Here is a 22347-nt window from a genome sequence, read left to right as displayed (position 1 = left end):
GCTTCCGTTGAGCTCGTACTGGTCATCTGACCATCTATCCTCATTGGGACTGCATCCAAAAGTGCAATGTGGCTAACTGTCGGATACTTTTTGTTGGTGATCCCACCTTGACTTTATGCCTTTATTGAGTTCACTTCCTAGTATCCACCAACTTGCTAAGTGCGACGGGGGAACCTACATGATCGTGCATTGAGCCTAGACATCCTCTTACTATTCGAATTCCAATGCCGACCAACTTCCCATCTGCAGGTGAAACTACCGTTCACATTGGCCATACAATGTCCGACCATTTTCAACTTCAAAAAGAGGGTCTTAAAAAAATTTTAAAAATCATTGAAAAGAAACCAACAACTAAGGTTAGCAGTTGTCACGTCCTCGTGACATAGTTAACAATTGCCACATCCTCGTGACAGTGTGCTCCAGCCAAATGTCGCGGACAGACGGCTCGCGAGATAAACTACAGTGTCAGGATACAGACGAGCTTCCAACACCACTTTGTATCTCTCCTCCACTCATGAGGGACTAACTCCATGGCTGACTGGAGTCTGGAGTGTAGGCCGGCCCTCTTGCATCACAATCATCCTACTAATTGAAGCCATTGCGAAACGAAGTGGACCAAGCTACAACACCCCAAGTGCACTGGCTAGCTGTTGTAGGTACGAGCCTAAGAATCCGAACCCAAACATGTTGCACCATGGGGCAGCCCCACAGAGAGTGCCGATATCTCTCCACTAGGTGGTCACAAGCGGCACACATTGGCAAGAGGCCGATGTGCACCAACCAACTCCCGACTGCAGTAGCTCGATGTGAACTAGACACTGGAACATGGTGACTGGCCTTGGCTGCCTGCTGTCCCACAAGCACTCCTAAAATCGTGCCAAGAACTCAGTCGTGAGACCCTCCTCCTGCAAGTGAAGCGTTGCAGCATGACGAGCCTCCCTCCTCTTTGTCATTATATGGCAACCCAACCGAGCTGTGTATTGGAAGAAAGGGGTCTCGAGGTGATCGGCTGAAGTAAAGGGATCCCGCCAAAACTAATCCCTCGGGTCCCACTGCACTCGCACCAAGGGGTGGCTTTCCCAAGCCCAGAGCCGTCAGTGTCTTGACTCGAGATCTGACAGGTCGAGGTCGATGATACAAGTCCTCCCACCGATGCCCGCAACTTTGATCCGCTGAAAGCAACACTCAGCCACCTCTAATACCTCGGTAGTGACTCTGTGAAGGGACCACTACTGGCACTCTCACCGACCGAGCATTGGAGCTACAGAGATACAGACGACCGCGACTGAGGAGAGGAGCTACACAGCATCGACGGAGACTACAACAGAAGATTCGAGCCATACTCTCTCGACATCCAGAGTGCAGATGAGGATGGATCCTCACCATTTCTTCCATCTTTGTTTCACACACTGTTACATCCAGTTTACCGGGTACCTATTGTATCAGCTGCTACACCCACGTAGTTTTAGATTGTAGTAGTAGTAGTAGTATTTTGTTCCACTTCTAGTTCTTTTCTAGTTCTTTTGTACCCAGACATGGTATTAGATTCACTATTTTGTAACTGATTGGTCTCATAGGTCATTTTGGCCTTTTGAAGACGTTAATATAACATTTCATTTCATTTCATTTCTACCTCAAAGGAATAGTAGGAGCGGGTGATTGAGCAAGCCTTGACTGAAATGAGGACCTCCAGTCGCGTGAAGGTCCCCCATCTAGTAAGGAGTTGTCATCTCCAAAGGGGTGTGCCACTCTGCAGGTATAGCCTCTATAATATCTTGACACATGCTCTGTGCCCCCCTCATGTCGTGCAGATGAATGTCTTGAATCTGCTCAGAAAGTACTGTAAATTGCAGCCAGTCCCCAAAAGTAGGGGATGGACCCTCGACCATGTGGCCTCAAGAGAGATGAAGTTTGCTATCAACCATGTGGCCTTGCTGTGTGTTGACCATAGGGTTCCAAACAAGTGGATGTCTCAATTGATGTTCAATGCATGTGGGCTGGTACTGCTCAAGGACACCTTGGAGCTACTCCCAAGACCGAAGCAAGCTCGCAACAAAGCAATTCTGCTGGCTCCTGCTCAAGGCTACTTTGCGCATATCTGAGAAAATCCAACAAGTGGAGGGCCTCCATGGGCCGCCCATCTGTGGAACTCAGGTCAGAATCCGGTGTAGCAACAGCTCCTTCACGAGCTCCTCCCCTGGAAGAAATTTTCTGACCACAAGCTTTCCAAGAAGGGCTCTACTCTCCAGTGCTCAGTCGATGATCCCCAACCCTCCCTGAGCACAAGGTAAAGCAATGACCTGCAAGGAGACCTTGGCGCACGTTGATTGTGTGTCTTGTCCTGACCACAAGAAGTTCTTGATCAGCCACTGTAGCTGGCTGCTGCAAGAGCTCCAGAAAATCTAGCAAGACGTGATGTACCACATAGTAGCCCACAACACTTGGTTGGCCACCACTACCCTCCCAGCAAGAGAAAGCCATGTTGAGCTCGAATGGAGCAGTTTTCTCCTGATGGAAAGGAGAGAGCAATCCGCTGCTTTGATAACAAATCCGAACCAACGTTACAGCCCAAGTAACGTACTAATGTCCCTAGAGGAATCCACCTAAAGCCCTCTCCAAGCGACCAATCTGGCATGGGAGCACTACCAACCCGAAGGGCCATTGTCTTCCGCCAGTTGATAAGTGCTCCCGATGCACAACAGAACACCTCAAAAGACTGCTCACACCTGTGCAAGTTGGCCTCCCGGCCCTCCAAAAACATGTCAGAGTCATGTTGGTGTCATCAGCAAACTTAGCGTCCAGAGAGCGCTCACACCTCTGCAAGTTGGTGAGCAAACTTAGCGTCCAGAAGGTCCTCTCCCTTAATAGGCAGCTGCAGTCCATGCAAACCATCCTCCTATGAGGTCAAAATCTCATTGCCTCGAAGAGGAACAGGAAGGGGGCAAGAGGGCAACCCTATCAAACCGAGGTGTGAGCATGAAGTGTTCTCCTCTTTCCCCTGCCAACAACACCCGACTGGGCGCACGCCTGTAGAGAGTTGACACTCCCCTAATCCATGCATCTGAAAACCCTATCCAACGCATAGTGCCCTCGAGGAATCCCTAGTCAACTCTGTCCTACGCCTCCTCAAAATCGAGGAGTATCATAAGATCCTCTCCTCGGAGACGTGCAAGGGGAGTCGCCTCCCAGAAGGTAAAAATGTTGTCAAGGATGCTGCGCTCCTTGACAAAACTCGTTTGTGTCTCATATATAATACTCTCAAGTAGCGGCTGAATTCTGAAACTCAGAGCCTTTGCTATGATTTTATAGGCTGAGTTCAGAATGGTGATGGGTCGCTAGTGCCGAATCTCATCCAAGAAGCGCTACAGAGGTCTCAACCAAGCATCTCCTAGTACTCCAAGAAGAAACTGGGAGTCAAACCATCCTCCCCTAGGCAACTACTCCTAGGGAGTTCCCTGAGGGCCTCCTGTAGCTTCTTGGGTTGGAGCGGGTGCTCAAGGCCCTGGCGCTTCTCCTCAGTGACTAGACAAGGCATCTGTGCCCACATGTGCTCTCTGCATGCATCTCGATGCTTTGACTATGGCTTGGCTGAAAGTAGCTCACAATAAAAGTCAGTAGCAAGTGTGCGCGTATCCTCGGGCTCTGTAGCAACGGACCCATGGGGCCTTCTCAGCTGACCAACATTGGTGTGTGCATGGTGAGGACCCACAATCTCAAAGAACGCACCGGTAACTCTGTTTTTGAGTCCACTGTGATGCCTGACGATGAAAGGCAAACTCGTGGTGTCGCTATTCGATGGTGATCAACTCTTGCCAAGCCTGCTGCAACTGCTCCTTGATTCAAGGGCTTGGCGCTCCTTCATTCGCTGTAAGGAGGCAATGTTCCGTCGAAGTCGCTTCTCCTCCTCTCTGGTCGCAGCCAACTGGTCGCAGCCAAACGAGCTGCATACTGATGGAGGAAGAAACGACTAAGCTCCAGGAGGCCAATGACCGCTCTAACAGCAGGGTCCCCCTCCATGTCCAAACTCTCTGTACATAGGACAACAACCTGCTGCCTCTCTATCTATCTAACACAGTAAGAATCATTGGCACATGATCGGAAAAGTAGTCCCTCCCAAGCTGCATATTGAACTACCCATGTCACAAAAGTATCACTAGCATAGAACAAATCTATCCTTGATAGATTCATACCCCCTACTCGACGGTCAGACCGAGAGAAAGAGAGGCTGTTTGAGGGCCGTACAAAACCTGCATGCTGCCATATATCCTAATCCTTGTAGTCATACATAGCCACTCTCAAGCACCCAACGCAACCCAATGAACAGTAGCACGGCTGCCTCCAATCCAATCCGAGGGGTCCTCCAGCATGTTGATCACTAAAACAATTTCCTACTGCTTGAAGAAGCCCTGCTATACAATTCGGCAAATTGTGAGAGGCACTACAATTCCATAATAGATGAGAAATCGTTTCAACAGAGGCACCACAAACATAACAAAGAGAAGATGTCACATGTTGCCTTGCCAAAAAAAGACCCAACTATAAGACCTACAAGCAAGCAACACCATAGCACCACAAACATAACAAAGAGAAGATGTCACATGTTGCCTTGCCAAAAAAAGACCCAACTATAAGACCTACAAGCAAGCAACACCATAGAAAAATCCGACATTTTCAAGGCATCTTACTGCTCTAGATCATCCTGAGTTGTTTCCTCCACCATGACAAAGGCTGATGCATTTGCCAAATGCTATTTTCATAATAATGAACCCATTCTTGAGGAAGAAGGAAAGTGTAAACGGAATGCATAGAAATCTGAGGTAGAGACAAAGGACCACGAGCAGCGGTGGCCCAATATGGGCTAAAATCTGCCAGTCTTTTAGTTTCATCGAGAATAGGAATATGCTCAAAAGGTGCCAACAAATTTTGAATCTTTCGCCATAAAGGTGGATAATGATAGCCGATGCCAAGTTCAGCACAAGCATTTACGAAAGATAGCACTTGACCTCTGTCACCCAATTCATCTTTAATGAAGTACACACAATTTTTTGCAAGGAAATAAGATTTCCTAGGCTCTTGGACAGCCAATGGTTCATGGCAAACTCTGCTTAATTTCCAAAAAAAATGCAGGGCCTCGGCTTCTAAAAGGCCTCTTGGGTTGTTGCCAAGGTTCAAAAAACTCAACCTGAATTGATTTGCCTTTGGATTGTACATTTCGATTTGATGGAGCTTGAAATTGCTTGCCTTTGCCTTCTTTAACCTAAGGCTTAAACTGCATAGAATTTTCACCTTGATTGTTTCTTGATACTAAGGCCAACTCATGACCGGGAAGACCGTCATTGTTGGTCTTAACAGCACAAGGAATGGTAGGAGGGGGAGGCTGCAGATCAAGATTAGAACACTCGGACTGCATATGACCAATATGACAGCTTGTCTTTTAGGCAAAAAGTCGATCCACTGCCCTACATCCTGTGTAGAGGGCATTTTACCCAGAGAAAACAGAATAACAACATTCAATGCATATTGTGCTATTGGGATCCATTAACTGCTGCACCAGAATCACAACTTCAGTAGTGGGTTTTGAACCTTCCCAAGTATTCCGGGCATCCGCAAAATCCTCATAAAGACATTCTTTAACTATATTTGCAGCATCCATTGAAGAAAGGTCCACCTGCTTCCTGCGCTTGTATACCGCTTCTTCATCCATGAAGGGAAAATTAAGCACTATCACCCCCCTCAGACACTACACAGGAAAGCCCGAAACACAAAGCAAAAAATAGTAGCAGCGCACCCACTAACTGTATAAGAGCAGCAGGCTACAAATTGCCCCAAACTGTAGAGCATGCCGCAGAGGGCACCTTGCCAAGCAGGTCTGCGCAGAGGGGCAGGGAACGCAGGGACAGAGTCCACGTTGATGCAGGAGCCCGCAGAGCAGACCTCGCGCCAGAGCAGAGAGAACCTCAGAGCCACCACACAACCTTCACACACACACACACACACACACTTTTCTTTTAGTAATGTCTGATTGAATTACCGATGGGAAACCTCAAGACGAGGAAAACCCATAGAAAATATTACAAAAAAGAAATTAGGAATAGTCAAAGTAGAGCTCATAATGACTAACGGGGAGCTCGTCCAAGTCATAGGCAGCTTTAAGAAACTGTCGATGGAATATTTCAATGGCTGCACCGCAACAAACACATCGCGAAGAGGCCAATCTTCTGGATCGTAGAAATTTGCTAGTCAGGAGAACCCCAACGACGCATCTCCACATAAACAGTCGCTCTTTTAGAGGCAACTTAGCATGCCACACTTTCATAACTCTACTCCGCCACCATGTAACACTCTTATTCATATTCCATACCTTATTGCAATATTCTTGGATCCGGCCGGGAAGATGATTGTAAATGACAGTACACTTTCTTTGCAAAGATCGAACGAATCAAAGATCCAGCGTAAAGCCAATCACAAATTCCATTCTCCGCAACCAGCGGCGGAACGGGAGATATCGAGTCAACCAAATCCTTAATGGTCTCCCCTATACACCTGTATGCATCCCAAGGCCAAAGGTAAGATCAGCATGCCTAAACAAGAGCAACTGTCCATCATCATTTGTCACATCAATTATCCTTTCAATCTAGGAGAGCGTTGAACAAGAGTTTGATCAAAAACTCGACTCCAATGCAAACTCTCTAGTCGAAGTGAATTTTAAGAGGTATCACCTCTACCCATAGTCACAGGGGACGCCCATTTTTGGGCTCCCTTCCCCACTTGCCGTCCCGCCCTCTTTTTTACACAAAAAATCCATTTGAGCCCCACTCCTCGGGACGCGTCCCTTGTGACTATGCCTCTACCATTCCACAACAATTCCCATGTTACCAATTTTCAATCCGCTACAAGACTGGAAACAAAGGGGCATCCAGGTATTGTGGCTTCAAACTTACCAAAAACCACGTCCCAATCCGACGGTTGCCAATGGCCAAAAGCTGGTGTTGAAACCGCGTGAGAGCACAAAAACGCAAACATCTGCATCCAGGGTTGCTTTTGCTCAACCAGTACCAACAACAAAGTAGCCTTTCTTGCTATAACATGAGAACACAAATGCAGAATATTCAAACCACCACAACATTTTGGAGTACACAACTTATCCATCGCGAGGAATCGCATGACCTTTTTCTAGGAGGAAGTAGACCAGAAGTGCTCTAGAATGCAAGACATAAAGGCCCAAAGACGGCGGGGTGGCCAATGCAACATCGGTAGGAAAAATTGCATGTATGCCACCAAGATGGACTGCACTATTGTGAGTCTTACATGTAGCGGCCAAGTAGGTAATTTCCAATAGCGCAATTTATACCTCAATTTATTCTCAATCCATTCCAATAATTTTGCATTTTTAACTGACCAAGCCAATGGATATCCAAGATATCTCACAATTTGATTAGGCTTCACTATCTCACCTGGCCATAATATTGAGTGCCAATCCCTTTGATGCAACGGTAACAATTTAGATTTTCAGAAATTCACTTGCAAAACTGCAGCCAACCCATAAACATGTAGTGCTTCCATGATACATCGAACATCCTCAGGTCGATTTCTAGGCCAAAACGTGGAGTCATCTGCATACGCTTGTGGCACGAAATGATCACAAGACGGCAATTCCAATCCATGTAAATGGTCAGATGCCATTAAGGAGTCCAAAGACAATAACAAAGGATGCGTAGCAATAGCATACAACATAGTACTCAAAGGGCAACCTTGCTTGATCGATCTACCAATCCCATAATCGAGTCAGCTCACCATTGAGAATTCGAGCAGATTGATTATGCTCATAAAGAAAATAGACCACCCAACACATTTTTGAACCAAAGCCCAAGGCCGTCATGATTTGAGCAGCAAATTCCCAATGAACAGTGTGAAATGCTTTCTCTATATTGACGTGCATGATAAGCACATCTTGTATATTTTGCATACTCAATCCCAATGAAAGCATTAGCAATATTATCCATAATTTTCTGGCGAGGGATGATTCCATATTGAGCCGGATGTATGCGAGAGAACAAATAATCATTAATACATGCAGCTATCATTTTGGACAACAATTTTTAAATAACCAGCATAAACATGATCGGACGCCATTGTGAGAAGTATTCACATAACGGCAACGTTTGCTTGGGCAAAAATTTCACAAGTGCTTCTTTCCACGATTGCGACAAAGACTGCATAGTCCATGCATGATTTATCACGAAAAGTAGAGGCTGATTAAGAGACTCCCAAAAGCAAAGAAAAAATTCAACCGTAAGACCATCCCATCCAGGTGATTTGCAATGACCAAGATGCAACATATTGTCGTGCAATTCTACCTCGGTAAAATTGGTCTCAAGGATACATCATTCATTGTCAATATAGGATGTACATATGACAACAGTATAAAACCTCACTTGAGGGAGCCTAAGGTCTAGCAAAAACGCGTTGAAACTAATCCTCCAATTGACTTTTATTGGCCGTCCATTGCGCAATATCATCCTTAACCCTTTTGATAGAGACAAATTGCCCCGATTGCAGTCAACAATAGTAGAGACCTTAGCCAATTTAGTTGCATAGTATTGGACATACAAAGTCCATGCCCCATCTCTCGAAGGGTAGCCATGCCATGGAGACTTAGAGTGGCTTGTTTGCTTGTCGGGTCGTTTTTAGGGTGCATCTTTCATGTATGTCATAGAACATGACATGGGCAATGGCATCCCTTGATAGGGCCACCATAGGCTACTGCGCAGGTCTAGATGTCGTGAGTTTCTAGAGAGGAGATGCATCACCAGAGTACATGCATGTGCTCAATAGGAGTAAGATATCCCCATGCCACAATTGAGCGATGTCAACTTTCAAAGAGAGAGTTGTCGAGACGTCTGCTCAACTAGTAGCAAACTTATCCAATCGACTAGAGATAAATGATGACATAGTGCTGATGGTTTAGATGCAGTGCTTCTATCTGTTACTTTCAGCTGCTAGTTTCATTCAAATCCCTTCCATTGGTTTTCAGTGCTGCATATGGCTAATGCATTTGGACAGTGAGTGGACTTGTGGAAAGTAATCTGTAGCCCCACTGCAAAGCTATCATGCCCAGCTCTTGTGCCGTCTCTATCTGGTGTCCAACTCGGTCAGGTTATGGCGAATGAGTCTAGTAATCTCCATCCAAGTAAAGGCAGCCATGGTGCATCAAGGGAGTATTGAAAGGGCAGTAAGTTGTCTATGCTGAAGCCATGTATTTAGAACCATGATGACATCTGTGCATACGAGCGTGATGTGTCCCCCTGTGACGCTAACGGTGTGGAGGACTGAAGGGCCAATCTGGCATATCTATCTCTGGCAGTATCCCATAAGCTATCTCGAATGGTGCAAATGCTTAAAGAACTGTTTCGATGAACAACCTTTATCCATAAAAGCATATTGTCTCGATCTAACCTTCCATTTTTCAAGATTCCTCCTATTATTATGTATCAAAGAGGCTTTACACACACACACACATAGATGTACGTGTTCGTGGGAATAAAAGTTGGAATGCCACTTTAACAAAAGGGTAAGGGACCAGGTACTGTAAATAACAATAACAAGAATGTACCTCAAGTAGTTACTTAACATAGTTCGAGATAAGCATATCTTAAGGTTGAGTATGGTGACTATTAAGCCTAAAGAACATGGAACTGAGAGGCTATGTATCCAATTCAATCACTTTGAAAAGATAATGAAGTGGAAAGTCTACAAATATTAACAGAAACTTTTCCATTGCCTGGGCAGCTTCTCATCATAAAACATGTTAGCGCTGTGGGCCATATTTTGCTTTTGGGCCAAGAAAGGAGTGAGTTTCCTCCTTGTATAGCACACTCAGACATTTCTACTTTATTGATAGATCTCATGAAGCTGTATTCGTTGAATTCAAGATGCATGTGTTAACCATGTGTGGCCCCTATTTTTTTTAAGAGGAAAAATTTTTTTAAGTAAAAGAGGACAATTACCTAAAGATTTGAGGACGATGATCTTATGGTACGGCTGCTATGGCCTCTTTGCAGGTACCATTTCAAACCCGTTTTCTTTGGAAACATTGGCAGTCTTCATTTTCCGTGTGGTCCAACGTGTCAATCACCCTGTAAGTGTGTGCTCTTTTAAGTTGACCAAGGCATGATTTTCTCTTAAATTTCTGAATCTTTACCAACAGTGCAGCCATAGGAGCAGTTTTGTTATCTTAGCTCACGAGTTGAGGGCCTTTGAGAAAGAAATATGTGCTTTCATTTGTTTAAAATCTTACCGAACTGGCTGTTTTCGTTTGACTGGCTTCCGGCTACAAGATGCATATCGTGCCTACCGTGTTTACATGTCCATTTCATCAGTGTTCTTATGGAGTATCAGTCCAGAGACCACAAAAGCAGCAGCAATGAAAGTTTCTATGAGTAGCCGATAAGGTCCAGGGTCTTGTTGTAGAGGAGAAATGAAATGTTATATTAAATGTCTTCAAAAGGCCAAAATGCCCTATGAGACCCAAAAAGTTACAACTTGGGGGAATCAAATAAAGTGCCTGGAAGGAACTAAGAGAAACTGAAAGCAAAAAAAGCTAAAATAGAACTGTAGGGCACTATGGGGAGGAACTCTCTAGCAAAACAAAGATACAATCTCATGAGGGATTAGGAGGATAGAAACATCATCATCGTGGTCGGTGTCCCAGGATGACCAGCATCGGTCGTTGCAGATTTTGTCGATGTCCTCCATGTAAGTACTCTGACTGGGCATCTCCTATGCTATAGTAGAGTGGTACGGGTGGACTTTGAAATCTCCTGTGGTGGCTGCTCCTCTGGCTGCATATAGCTAGTCTGAAGAAGTCTGTGATCTGTCTCTCAGACTATCTCTCGCTCAGAGCACAGAGGGCGAGGCTCGGGGGGAGTGGCAGTGTTTATTTAGAGAGGATCTGCAGCCACTGATACATATAGCCCGCAGGGATGAGCAGGCTAGGTACATGTGGGTGAGATTGAAAGCAGAGACAGGCAAATATCTCTACCTAGCTATTTGCTACTTTCCCCCGAGTACATCAGTTTATGCATCACCCAGAGGATAGTCCCCTTTCTCTATTTTGGATGATGACATATGGGAGTTCTCTAGGGATGGTGACATTATCATCCTAGGGGACTTCAATGCTAGGAGTGCCCATCACCAGGCAGTGTTTTATGACACTTCAGAGGAGATGCTAAGAGAGCTAGATGTTGTAGAGACAGGCATGTCCAGACTATCACACGTAAAGCTTTTGACACAGTACCCAGAGCAAGATTGATGCGCAGATTACAGGAAATGGGAGTACCCACAGAGCTCATTTGGGGGATCATGGCATTGTACAGATCAGTAGTAGGGCATGTACGCACCCCGGAGGGACTTTCTACACCGGTTCACTCCACTATTGGGGTGAAGCAGGGCTGCCCGCTCTCTCCTACTCTTTTCGGTATGTATGTGGATGAGGTTTTTGACTACATTGAGAGCGATGGGGATAGAGGTGCACAGTTGGCAGGGACATGGATCCCACTTCTGTTATATGCTGATGATATAGTGTTGATCTCCGAATCCCCAGAGGGAATGCAATGTCAATTGGATGCTTTGCATACGTTTGCCCACGAAAGTGGGTTGTCTGTCAACCTTTATAAAACCAAGGTTATGGTGTTTAATACCACCCCACAGTGGATCAGGAGGTCAGCACCTACATTCATATACGGCCAGGAGACTGTGGAGTACACAGATGCTTACACTTACCTTGGAGTGGTTTTTAGCGGACCTGCATTCTCACTCAGAAGAGCAGTACCTGTAGCGCGGATAATATGTCGTGCTCTCTACAGTGTGGGTGCCCCTCAGTGCAATGTGCGAGACAATCTCACTCAAACAAATGGAAACTCTCTCAAACAGAATGAAACACAGAACAATGATACACAACAGAGACACAACAGTGGACCAGAACATGTGGACTCGACTAGCTCAAAGAACCATGTACAGACTTTGGCGTGGCAGCACACTCAGCTCTAGCCCAGGACTCACAGGTACAAATGGGGTGTCGAGGCTCAGATGTGCAGGGATGGTGAAGCAGTGCTCTGTGTAAGACTCGCTCTAGACGACTACGTAAAAAGATCCTCAAACTGCCCAAAACAACTACTCATATGTACAACCATAAGAGCCACCAACGGCCCATAAATGTCCAGCCAGCTAAGTCTATCTCTAAACTGAGTGGTGGTGGTGACCTGGCCACGATGTTCACTAGACCACCGTAGGTACCCTGCCACGTGTCACTCCCAGCCCAAAGGGTCCGTCCAGTGTGAACCAGACCAACTATAGCTAACTGTCCAACTGCCTGTCCTGTGAAGTGACACTGTAGCCCTGCTACAGATTGCCCGCCACAAGACCACTCACCGTCTCGGTGAAAGGAAGACTGAAACTGTGAAAGAAAACTACTAGTATGTACAATGGTGAGCTCCTTAATCTGTCATCCAAGAGATAGAGTGGTGGCCACTGCTGCATCCGAAGTATCAGCCTCTGGAGGTGGAGCCATCAAATCGATTGTGGGGCCTTGTTGTATGTGAGCGCTCCTGTCAATAAGTGTGAAATGACCAGCTACCTGCTGCTGGGCAGATGGTAGCACCTGTCCTGTAGTGTACTGAGGACGTCGAGCAACACAGCCATGGCGATGTGCTCAAGCAACTCCATCACAACAAGTCATATTTTGCATCTGAGGCAATGGTGAAGATTGAAACCCCTGAGGAGGAGGATACTGTTGTTGTTGTTGATTGTAGTACTGAGCGGGAACTGGAGTTTGTGAGTAGAGTCCCATAAACTGGTGAGAAGGACCCATTGCTGCATGCTGCACTGGTGTACCTGCTCCAGTCCACCCATATCCCATACCCATCATTGTAGACTGCGTTGCCCGATTTTCATGTAATAGCAATTCTCTAAATCCTTGTAGTTGATTCTGAAGGTCACTAATCACTTGAGACTTTAACTTCAGGGCCTGTTGGAGTGCGAAAATAGTGGCATCCCTATCAGCGATGGCGCTTTCAGCAACCTTCAGAGCTCCCTCCATAGCTGCGTAAGTAGCTACGTGACGCTGGTGTGTGGCTGCTAAACGCTCTACTTCCAGCTCAATGGTGGCAATGGCTTGCCGAGACTCCTGCAATATATCCTCAGATAGCCGAAAAAATGATGAAGAGTCCGACCCTGTGGAAGGTTCTGTAACAGTGTCAGAGTGAAGAGAGCTGGAGAGTGGTACTGCTGGTGGGACTGGTGTGACAAGTGGCACTGCTCGCGGTGGACTAGGCGCATGCCTCTCTGTCGCAGTGGAGATGGTAGGAGTGGTTGCCGTAGGACTAGGCATAGGAGAAGAAGCAACTGCCACTGGGACGTGGGAGCTAGTCACTGTGGCAGGGGTAAAAATAGCAGCAGTAGAGAGAGGAACACACATTGTAGAAGCCACAGCTGTGACATGCATAGTGTGATCTGGACCACCTGAACTTACCATCATATCAGTAGCGACCGTATGCGTGGAATGTCGAATTGGCTGCTTCACTCGAAGCTGTTGGCTTTCCGAAACTGGCAGGGATACTAAAGATTCTATTGTGTCCTTCACTACCTTTGCTCTCTTTTTCTTTGGCTTTTCAGATAGATCCATTTTTTGTTCAATATCTTTCCCTTTTCCCTTAGAGCTTTTACGTTGTATCGCCGCATCCACATCCATAGGACTAACAGGTATATTAATGACCCAGGCCAACATCGGAGCTGCGAAGCATTGAAAGCTAGATTGCACAGATTGCACCTGAGCTCTGAATCTTTTTGCCCGCGATTGTAGAGAGGTAAATAAAATTTGATGAAAGCCACACGGGATGGTGTGGATGAGGCAGTATAGGCCTTCGCAGTGCGAGAATATAGTAGGCACGTCACATCTGGCCTTGCCCTTACCCTTGCCCTTGCCCTTGCCCTTACTGACTTTAGGATCTCTAACCAAAAAGTAATACTTGAAAATGGACCAGAGCTGTTTATTCCTTGCATAGTCAGCATGATTCGTACCGAGTAGTTCTTTGCATGCCTCGATTGTCGCATCTTTCGAAAGTTGGGAATAGGTGCGCGTAGCCGGTTTTACTGCAGGAAAGGTTGTCATTCCCAAGGCGTTACCTATTCGTGTAGCACTCAGTGGGTGTCCTCTGACTTTGGGGAAAAACTTGAGGAGTACATGCACCATATCCATGGGAATATCCGAAGGCAGATCGGTGTCTGCTAATGCTGACAATCCTAGCTTGTGTAGCTTGTCTTTTGATAGGACTTCTCGAAGCGACGGATGAGGCTGCTGCAGATGGAAGTTCAGTGTGAACTTGGTTTGGGTCTTGGAAGAAGGAGGCCGAGGAATTTGATGACTCAATACTTGCATGCTGTCTTTCCTCTTCTTTTGGTTCTTTACAACTTCCCCTTCTTCATCATCCTCTTCCTCTTTGCTATAAGATTCTGAGTCGGAAGCAGAGCTTGAGTCGGAGGCCTTGTAATTTTCATCACTGTGATGAGTGGAAGAAACGTTGGTGAGGCCATGGCTGGAGGTATCCACATCCTCTTCCTCTTCCTCTGCAGAACTTTGGGATGTCTCAGTTGGCCTCTCTGGAGAGAGAACTTTCTTCTTCCTTACTCGTTTGCTGTACCAGCCATAGTAAAGCTATCTTCCTGGCTGGGCAATGTGCAGTGTGCAGGGTGAACTCTGGAACACCCAGATGGAACGCCCAGATGCAAAGATGAGAGATGTAGCGTTGTATTTGAGGTATACTGTTTTCCAAAAGCTGTATTGGAAAGGCTTGATTAAGCCAGAAGAGAGAAGCCTGTACTTCCCAAAAGCGAAGCGTATACTTCCAAAAAGCGATGGCCTGTACACAAGCGATGGAAAAAGCAAAGCGGACGATCAGGCAAAACCATCCCAACGCAAAGCTGACGATCTTCCAACAAGGCGATAAAGCGATGGATGAGTTTGGGCTTGGGTAGGGTAAGGGTTGCAATAAGGACGGTAGGGGCGAGGGGTTGAGGGTGGATAGGGGCGAGGGGTTGGGAGAGGGTAGGTAGGGGCGAGAGGTGTAAGTTAGGGTAGAGGCGAGGGGGTTTAAGTGAGGGTAGGGGCGAGGGGGAGTGGAGGGTAAGTAGGGGCGAGGGGGTTGGAGAGGGTAGGGGGTTGGGATAGCTTAGGGGCGAGGGGGTGTGGAGAGGGTAGGGGCGAGGGGGTTGGGATAGGGCAGGGGAGGGTAGGTAGGGCGAGGGGGTTGGGAGACTATGGTAGGTTAAGGGCGCAACGAGTGTGAGCAGGTACAAAGTGATAGTAGAAGCAAAGAGAAGGTACAAAGTGCTAATTTTTTAGCAGCTACAAATTTCGAGCAGATAAAAGGGAGGGTAATTTTGGAGGTATTAGTAGATTAAGTTTCCTGCAGCAAAGCTGAAATTTTAATGGCACCAAAGGTTTTTTCTGCTATTGGAATCAAAGTTCTTTGACATAAACTCTGCCATATTCTTCACATAGACAGTATGGCATTGGGAGTCTCATCAAGTCAAGTCCTTGATTACACCTTGTTCACTATCCCAATTGCCATCTAAGCAGAGTCCCAAGCAGATTCCACTTGTCAAACTGAACAAAACCACTCCGACGAGAAGCTTGACTGAAAGCTTAACTGGAAGGACCCTAATACTTAACCGCAAATAACACTAAGAATAGAAACAATTAGAGGAGTGACTGATTAGAAGAGGAGTGACTGGACTGTAGAAGTTCCCGATAATACCCAATTACCAGGACTTAGTGGAGAAAGATATCTTAGAGGAAAGGCGGAAACTTACAAACATAGCAGAAACCGAGACAGTAACAGAGCATCCATTCTGGTGGAAAGCTAGTAGGGAGGAGAGCAGAACTGGTGGAAAGCTAGTGGGGAGGAGAGCAAAACTGAGACAGTAACAGAAGACCCGTTCTGATGGAAAGATAGTGGGGAGGAGAGAGATGGGACATAGAACCTACAGATGGCAGAATAGTTGCAGATCCTTTACTCAGAGGAGTAATAGCTCTTGATTCTGGAGCCATTTACCGGTGGCAAAGTAACGCCTTCCAAAGTGACTAACTGGACAGCCCCCTGTGGCAAAATCTCTTGTACTATGAAGGGCCCTTGCCAAGCTGGAACCAGCTTCTTTGCTTTTTTCAAATATTTTGCTTGATAGAGTAGCACCAATGTGCCTTGCGTTATTTTTGGCTTTCTGAGGTGGCGATCATGCCACGCTTTGCGAAGTTGTTCCGCTTGCAGAGCATGAGAAGCTAAAAGGCGGCTTTCATCCAATAAGGTGAGACGGGAGATAGAAGCAGATTCCATGCCCCAACTTGCACGCAGACTACCCACCCTAGGGGATCCGGAGTTGAACTCAAATGGAGCTATGGCTTCCAAACTGAAAGCGAGTTGAAAAGGCGTTTGATTTGTTGTTGCTTTGAAAGATGTGCGATATGCCCAAAGAGTGCCGTGCACAGCCTGAGCTCAAGATGCTGGATGGAGATGACATGCTTTCCTCAGGAGTGCGATCAGAACCTTGTTGGTGCTCTCGGCCTGCCCATTGGCTCTAGGGTAATAAGAGCACGACTTGCGATGAAAAATCTTGTAATTGGCCAGCAAATTTGATATCATGTCATTGACAAAATGACTGCCTCTATCACTGGTGATCTCTAAGGGACATCCAAATCTGCATAAAATATTTTCATATAAAAATTTGGCCACTGTATTGCCGGTGCAATCTACTGTCGCTAGTACCTCTGCCCACTTTGTTGCATAGTCTGTAGCCACTAGCAGATATTTGCGATTACCTGGTTGAGCCGGGGGATATATTGGTCCCACAAAGTCCAAACCCCATCTCTCAAAAGGTAGCCACGCCATCGAGACTTGCAAAGGACGGTTGGATTGCTTACTCGGCTTCGGCCCACATCTCTGGCACACATCACAAACCTTAGAATATGCTATTGCATCCTTAAAAATGTAGGGCCACCACAGACCACTCTGTAGAATCTTCTGAGCAGTGATGTGACCAGGGTAATGGCCACCAGTGGGACCATTGTGGGCATCCTCCAGAATATGCTCCACCTCATGAGGCGAGACACAACGCTTCAGAACACCATCTGGTCCCGCTTTGTAGAGCTGGCCCCCGATCAGAGTGAAAGGCCTGGACTTCAACAGCAATCTCCTCTTTTGCAATGGGGATGCCCTCTCTGGGTACAGCCCAGTAGATAGAAAATGTAGGACCTCGCCGTACCATTCCGGTGTTGTATCTATTTTAAAAAGACTGCTATCTGGAAAGTCATCCGCAATCCCGGTAGCTTCTTCGCCTGTGTAAATGCGAGAGAGGTGGTCAGCCATTACATGATGCTTACCAGGACGGAGTACCACTTCAAAATCAAACTCCTGGAATAGGAGGAGACTTCAAAATCAAACTCCTGGAATAGGAGGAGCCATCGCCATACTCGACCTGCAACCTGTGGCTTATTAAGCAGATAGCGCAAGGCATGGTGATCAGTGATAACTGTGAAGTGGACCCCTAGCAAATAGTGACGAAATTTGTGTAGAGCATACACTATAGCCAATCCTTCCCTCTCTGTGGTGCTATAGTTTCTCTCTGCCTTGGTGAGCAGGCGACTTGCATAATGTACAGGGCGATCCAAGTTGAACTCTTTGCTAGGCTGAGTCAGCACAGCACCCACATCCACCAGACTGGCATCTGTATGCACATGAAAAGGTAGGGCCCAATCCGGGGCAACTAGAATAGGCGCTTCAGTGAGACGTTTTTTGAGGTATGCAAATGCTTCGTCCTCAGGTGTTGACCACCGGAAGGGGACAGCAGCACTGGTGAGCCGGGTCAATGGTTGAGCCACCTGTGCATACATACGTATAAACCTGCGATGATAGCCGGTGTGGCCCACAAAGCTCTAAACACCTTTGGGATTTATGGGAGGAGGTAACTTCAAGATGGCCACTATCTTCTCTGGGTCCGGTGCCAAACCTTGAGCAGACACCACATGGCCCAACAGTGTGCCCTCTGTGACCAAAAAATGACATTTGTTCGGATTGAGCTTCAAACGTGCCTCTCTGCACCTGAGGAAGACTGCAGAGAGCTGAGCAAGATGCTCCTTTAGATTTTCTACTGGGGTCGAACATTGAGCACCCGAGAAGGTGGAAAAGTCATCCATGAATATGCGAAGGTGATCAGTAAGCAGAGGACAAAAGATGAGATATACTATGCGATTGAAAGAGGGCGGTGCATTTTTAAGCCCAAAAGACATTCTAGTGTAGATGAAAATACCCCAAGGAGTCACAAAAGCTGTTTTGATTTGGTCGTCAGGATGTATTCCTAACTGATTGTAGCCGTTGAACCCGTCCATAAAACTATACAGTACATGGCCAGCGACATCTTCGAGGACTCTCTCAGTAAAAGGTGTCGGAAATCCATCCGGGATTGTGACCTTATTCAGAGCCCGATAGTCGACACAAACTCGAATTTTGTTGGACTGCTTCTTTGGGGCAATAACCTTATAAGACAACCATTCTGAGTGCTCTACTGGTACAATAATACCTGCTTCTTGCATTTTTTCCAACTCGATTTTGACTGCTTCTGCATACTTGGGATTCAGTTTGTAAGCACGTCCTCTGACCGGCTTAGCCCCCTCAACCAGAGGAATTGTGTGGACTCCTAGCTCTGTTGGGATTCCTTCTAAATCGTGGTAAGACCAGGCAAACACATCTTTGAAAGAGCGCACGAAGGAGATTACAAGGTCGAGTAGAGCGGGGTGATCCCATAACCAAGTGGCTAATAAGATGGGCTGATGGCTGTCAGGGCCTCCTAGGTTGACCTCTCTGACTGGGTCAGGCGGTGCAGTGGTCGAGGTTGCGTCAGGTGGAGAAGATTGTGCCGCCTCTGTTAGCCTTTGGACATTATGAGCTGGCGTCTGATCAATGTTGAAATCAGCATACTCTTCCTGCAACCAACCTGATGGAAGCTCTGCAAATGGTAAATCCTCAGATACCTCAAAGTGCTCCGGCATGGGTGGAGAGTCAGATGGAGTAGAGGCTAAGGAGGGAGCTGGGGTGTTGGCCAACTCTTGCAAGGGAGACTTTTTTCCCCTTCTATGGTGGGTTATAGGCTCACCCAAGCCGACAGTTTCCATCAAGGGACCCTCTGAAGGATGGGCACCAGAGACTGGTCCACTTGGTTCTGGCTCACTTGGCTGACTGGGATTCTTGGTCTCAGGTGTAGCTTCAGATGTAGGATCAGGGGGATAGGGTGAATCTCTTGGCAAAGGTTGAAGAGAGACTACATAGCATTGCATCGAAGAGGTGGCTTCTAACCACTGCAGTAAGTCTTCATCAGACCCATCGGGAGGGACCAGCTGCTCCAAGTCAGGGTTGGACTCTACTGACAAAGAGCTATGCTGAACGACCAGATCCATACCTCCTTCGAGACGAATTTGTTGCATTGGAGAGCCAGGAGTATGTATCCACATGGCGTCGGTTCCCCAGTCGTGAAGTGCTTTCGTATGTCGCAGCCATGGCCTACCAATCAGCAAGGGATAACCTCCCTCTACCAGGGGAAGATTAACTACCACAAAATCCAAGTTAAAAGTGAAATCTTGTACCTTCAGAGGCACCTTGTCGACTATGCCCACTGGGTAGACTGTTCTCTGATCAGCCAATGTAATAGTGAAAGGAGCAGGTCAGGTAGGCTTTAGACCTAAGGCCATCATAATGAATTCGGGCATCAAATTGATTCCAGATCCTCCATCAACGATGACGCCGGATAGCTGGTGCCCAAGAATAGATACAGTGAGGCGAGGACTTTTATAATCGGTGAGGGGAGCAGATGGATAGGAAATCAAATAGGACTCTGAGGGCTGTACAGGGAGGTGCCCGCCACTAGGCCCAGTCCCCAGGTACAGAGACTGAATGACTAACAGGGTGTCACTTCTAAGTGTTGCATCAAGCCTTAGCATGTTGTACAGTGACACCTGCTGAAAAGTATTTTTCAAGATGGCTTCTGCTGTGGGCTTGGCGCCTTCGAACTAGGCTCCTTTTGTGACCTTAATCTGTTCCAAGTCAGCCACTGCTTCTAAGAAGGCTCCATCAATGTCAGATAACAAGGAAGTTGGTTTGCTCTGAGCAATTGGGAAGGACTTGTCCTTTGGGTCAGGTAGACCAGAGTGAGGAAGTGGAGACTGGCGAGGTGGACCTGTGGGTAGACTGAGACCAAGAGCTGCTCTTTGTGCCCGAGTAAGGACACCAGCAAGCTCCTCCACTTGCAGAGGCTTAACCACATGAGTAGCAGGTGAAGGTTGAGGCACGGTGTTCACAGTAATCAAATTTATCTTCGGAAAGGTGAATTCGGGCTGGTTCTGAGTCGAGCCTGAAGACGTGGATGCCCTTTGCTTGGGACAATCTTTAGTGTAGTGATCCTTCGAATCAGGGCAATGACGACAAGGAGAGGACCCCTCGGGTAAAGGACACTTGCTCTGATAATGCCCATATTCTCCGCATCTGTAGCAGAGTATGGGCCGATTGGAAGGACGAAACGGGGGACGAGGTGGTTGTTGCATGGAATTTGAGGCTGAGGTGTAGAAACTTTGGGGAACTGAGGGAGTACTGGCATGATAAAAACTGTGGGGTGCAAAGTTGTTGTGCATACCTTGCTGCATAGGGGGTGTTGTCAGCAGAGGAGGCAACTGGTTTTGATGGCCGTAGGGTGAGACCATGTTGGATGCAGGTGCTAGCTCTTGTTGGAGAGAAGGACCAAGATTTTGTTGTATTTGACGCAATCCCTTGAGGTAGTAACAATCCTTATCCTCATGTGCAGCTTTTTCACAGAAGTGGCAGTAAAACCGAAGGGGGCATTCCTGTGGTGGGTGCCCTGGAGAGCGGCATGAGCTACACCAAACCATAGCCTTAGTCTCTTGCTGACACTTGAGCTCTTCTAACTCGCGCTTAATCTGTTCCAATGCCTCATTATGTGTAGGCTTCTCTTGTCTAAGAGAGAAGGACCTCTCCTCTTGAAGAGCTCGTTGTAGCTTTAGGGCTTCCAGTTCCCTACGTAAAGAAGTTAAAGGATCAGTAGGACTACCTTCCGAGAACACAGAGGGAGTATCTATTTGAGGAGAGTTGTTGAAGAGCTTCCTAGCTCCCTCTATTCTAGTAGCAGATGCGATGAACTCGTCGAGAGTGGCGTCGGGTCGGAGACTCTCTCGGAGTTTTTGCTGAGACGTTTTGGGAAGCGCCTTCTCCACCCACTTTTTAACCATGAATTCACCGGGTTGTTGGGGAAGCTTGGCCACCAGCGACTTAGTTTTCGTCATAAGCTCCGCAAAAGTCTCCTCAAGTTTGAGCACCATGTTGGCCAACTCATCCAACACCTTCTCCTGGGAGTCACCTGGCCTGAAAGCTGCACAGAACTGCTGCTGCCCAAGTTGCAAAATGGTTCTCTGCAAATTGGCTGTACCATTTATCTGCTAGGCCATCCAGGGTGGATGGAAATAGTACCAAGTAAGCATCTTCTCTGTTCAGCCCACGTCCCCTATAGAGAGATACAAATCTTCTTGCATGGTCGTCAGCATCTTCTGAAGACAGCCCTTTGAATGTAGGGAACTTGATGTTCACCTTGGCCAAAACACTAGCTAGTGGCTCCATGATTCCTTGCTGAGTCTGTTGCACAATAGCTTGTTGTAGAAGAATAGGAGAGAGCTTTTCTGGAGAAGGTGATCGCGAAGATGGGGAACCTGATGAAGGAATGGGTGATGTGATATGTGGAGGTATAGGTGATGAGGTTGAAGGATTTCTACAAGGTGTCAAAGGTCGTCTTCTGTGATAGTACTTCAGAGGGCTCAGTAGTGGGCTTTGACGCTCAACTGACCTCCTTGTATGTGTCATACAGTGACCTCCAAACCAACCAAGCTTTGGGCAAGAGAACCTTGAACTGGCTGAAGACTGGTCTAGACTCTACTAGACCAGACGAGTGTCTAGACCAGCTGGACCAGGGACGAGGAGGACTAGACCAGGGTCTAGACCAAACAAGTGACTAGACCAACTAGACCAGGGTCGAGGGGGTCTAGACCAGAGACGAGGGCAAGTTGGACCAGGGCGAGAGGGGACCAGACCAGCAAGGCGAGAGACTTAGACTGCACAGGCGAAGCGAAGAAACCAGCTACTCAACAGAGTGAGACTTCACTTGAGGTCCCACCGTGATCGCCAAAATGAGAGCACCTGTAGCGCGGATAATGCGTCGTGCTCTCTACAGTGTGGGTGCCCCTCA

The 22347-nt window shown here is 47.1% G+C and overlaps 1 protein-coding gene across 1 annotated transcript in view; it reads left to right on the top strand.

Moving 5' to 3' along the window:
- Positions 1-22347, top strand: part of LOC147459722 (tRNA ligase 1-like) — a 265347-nt gene that overhangs the window by 230824 nt on the left and 12176 nt on the right. The window contains exon 21 of the mRNA XM_086510947.1: positions 10062-10138. Coding sequence (XP_086367073.1) covers positions 10062-10138 — 77 coding nt within the window. The remainder of the gene's footprint in view (positions 1-10061; positions 10139-22347) is intronic.

This window comes from Adiantum capillus-veneris, chromosome 4, assembly GCF_014529385.1.
Source record: "Adiantum capillus-veneris isolate H3 chromosome 4, ASM1452938v2, whole genome shotgun sequence".
Taxonomy (NCBI): domain Eukaryota; kingdom Viridiplantae; phylum Streptophyta; class Polypodiopsida; order Polypodiales; family Pteridaceae; genus Adiantum; species Adiantum capillus-veneris.
This window is presented reverse-complemented; position numbering and strand designations above follow the sequence as displayed.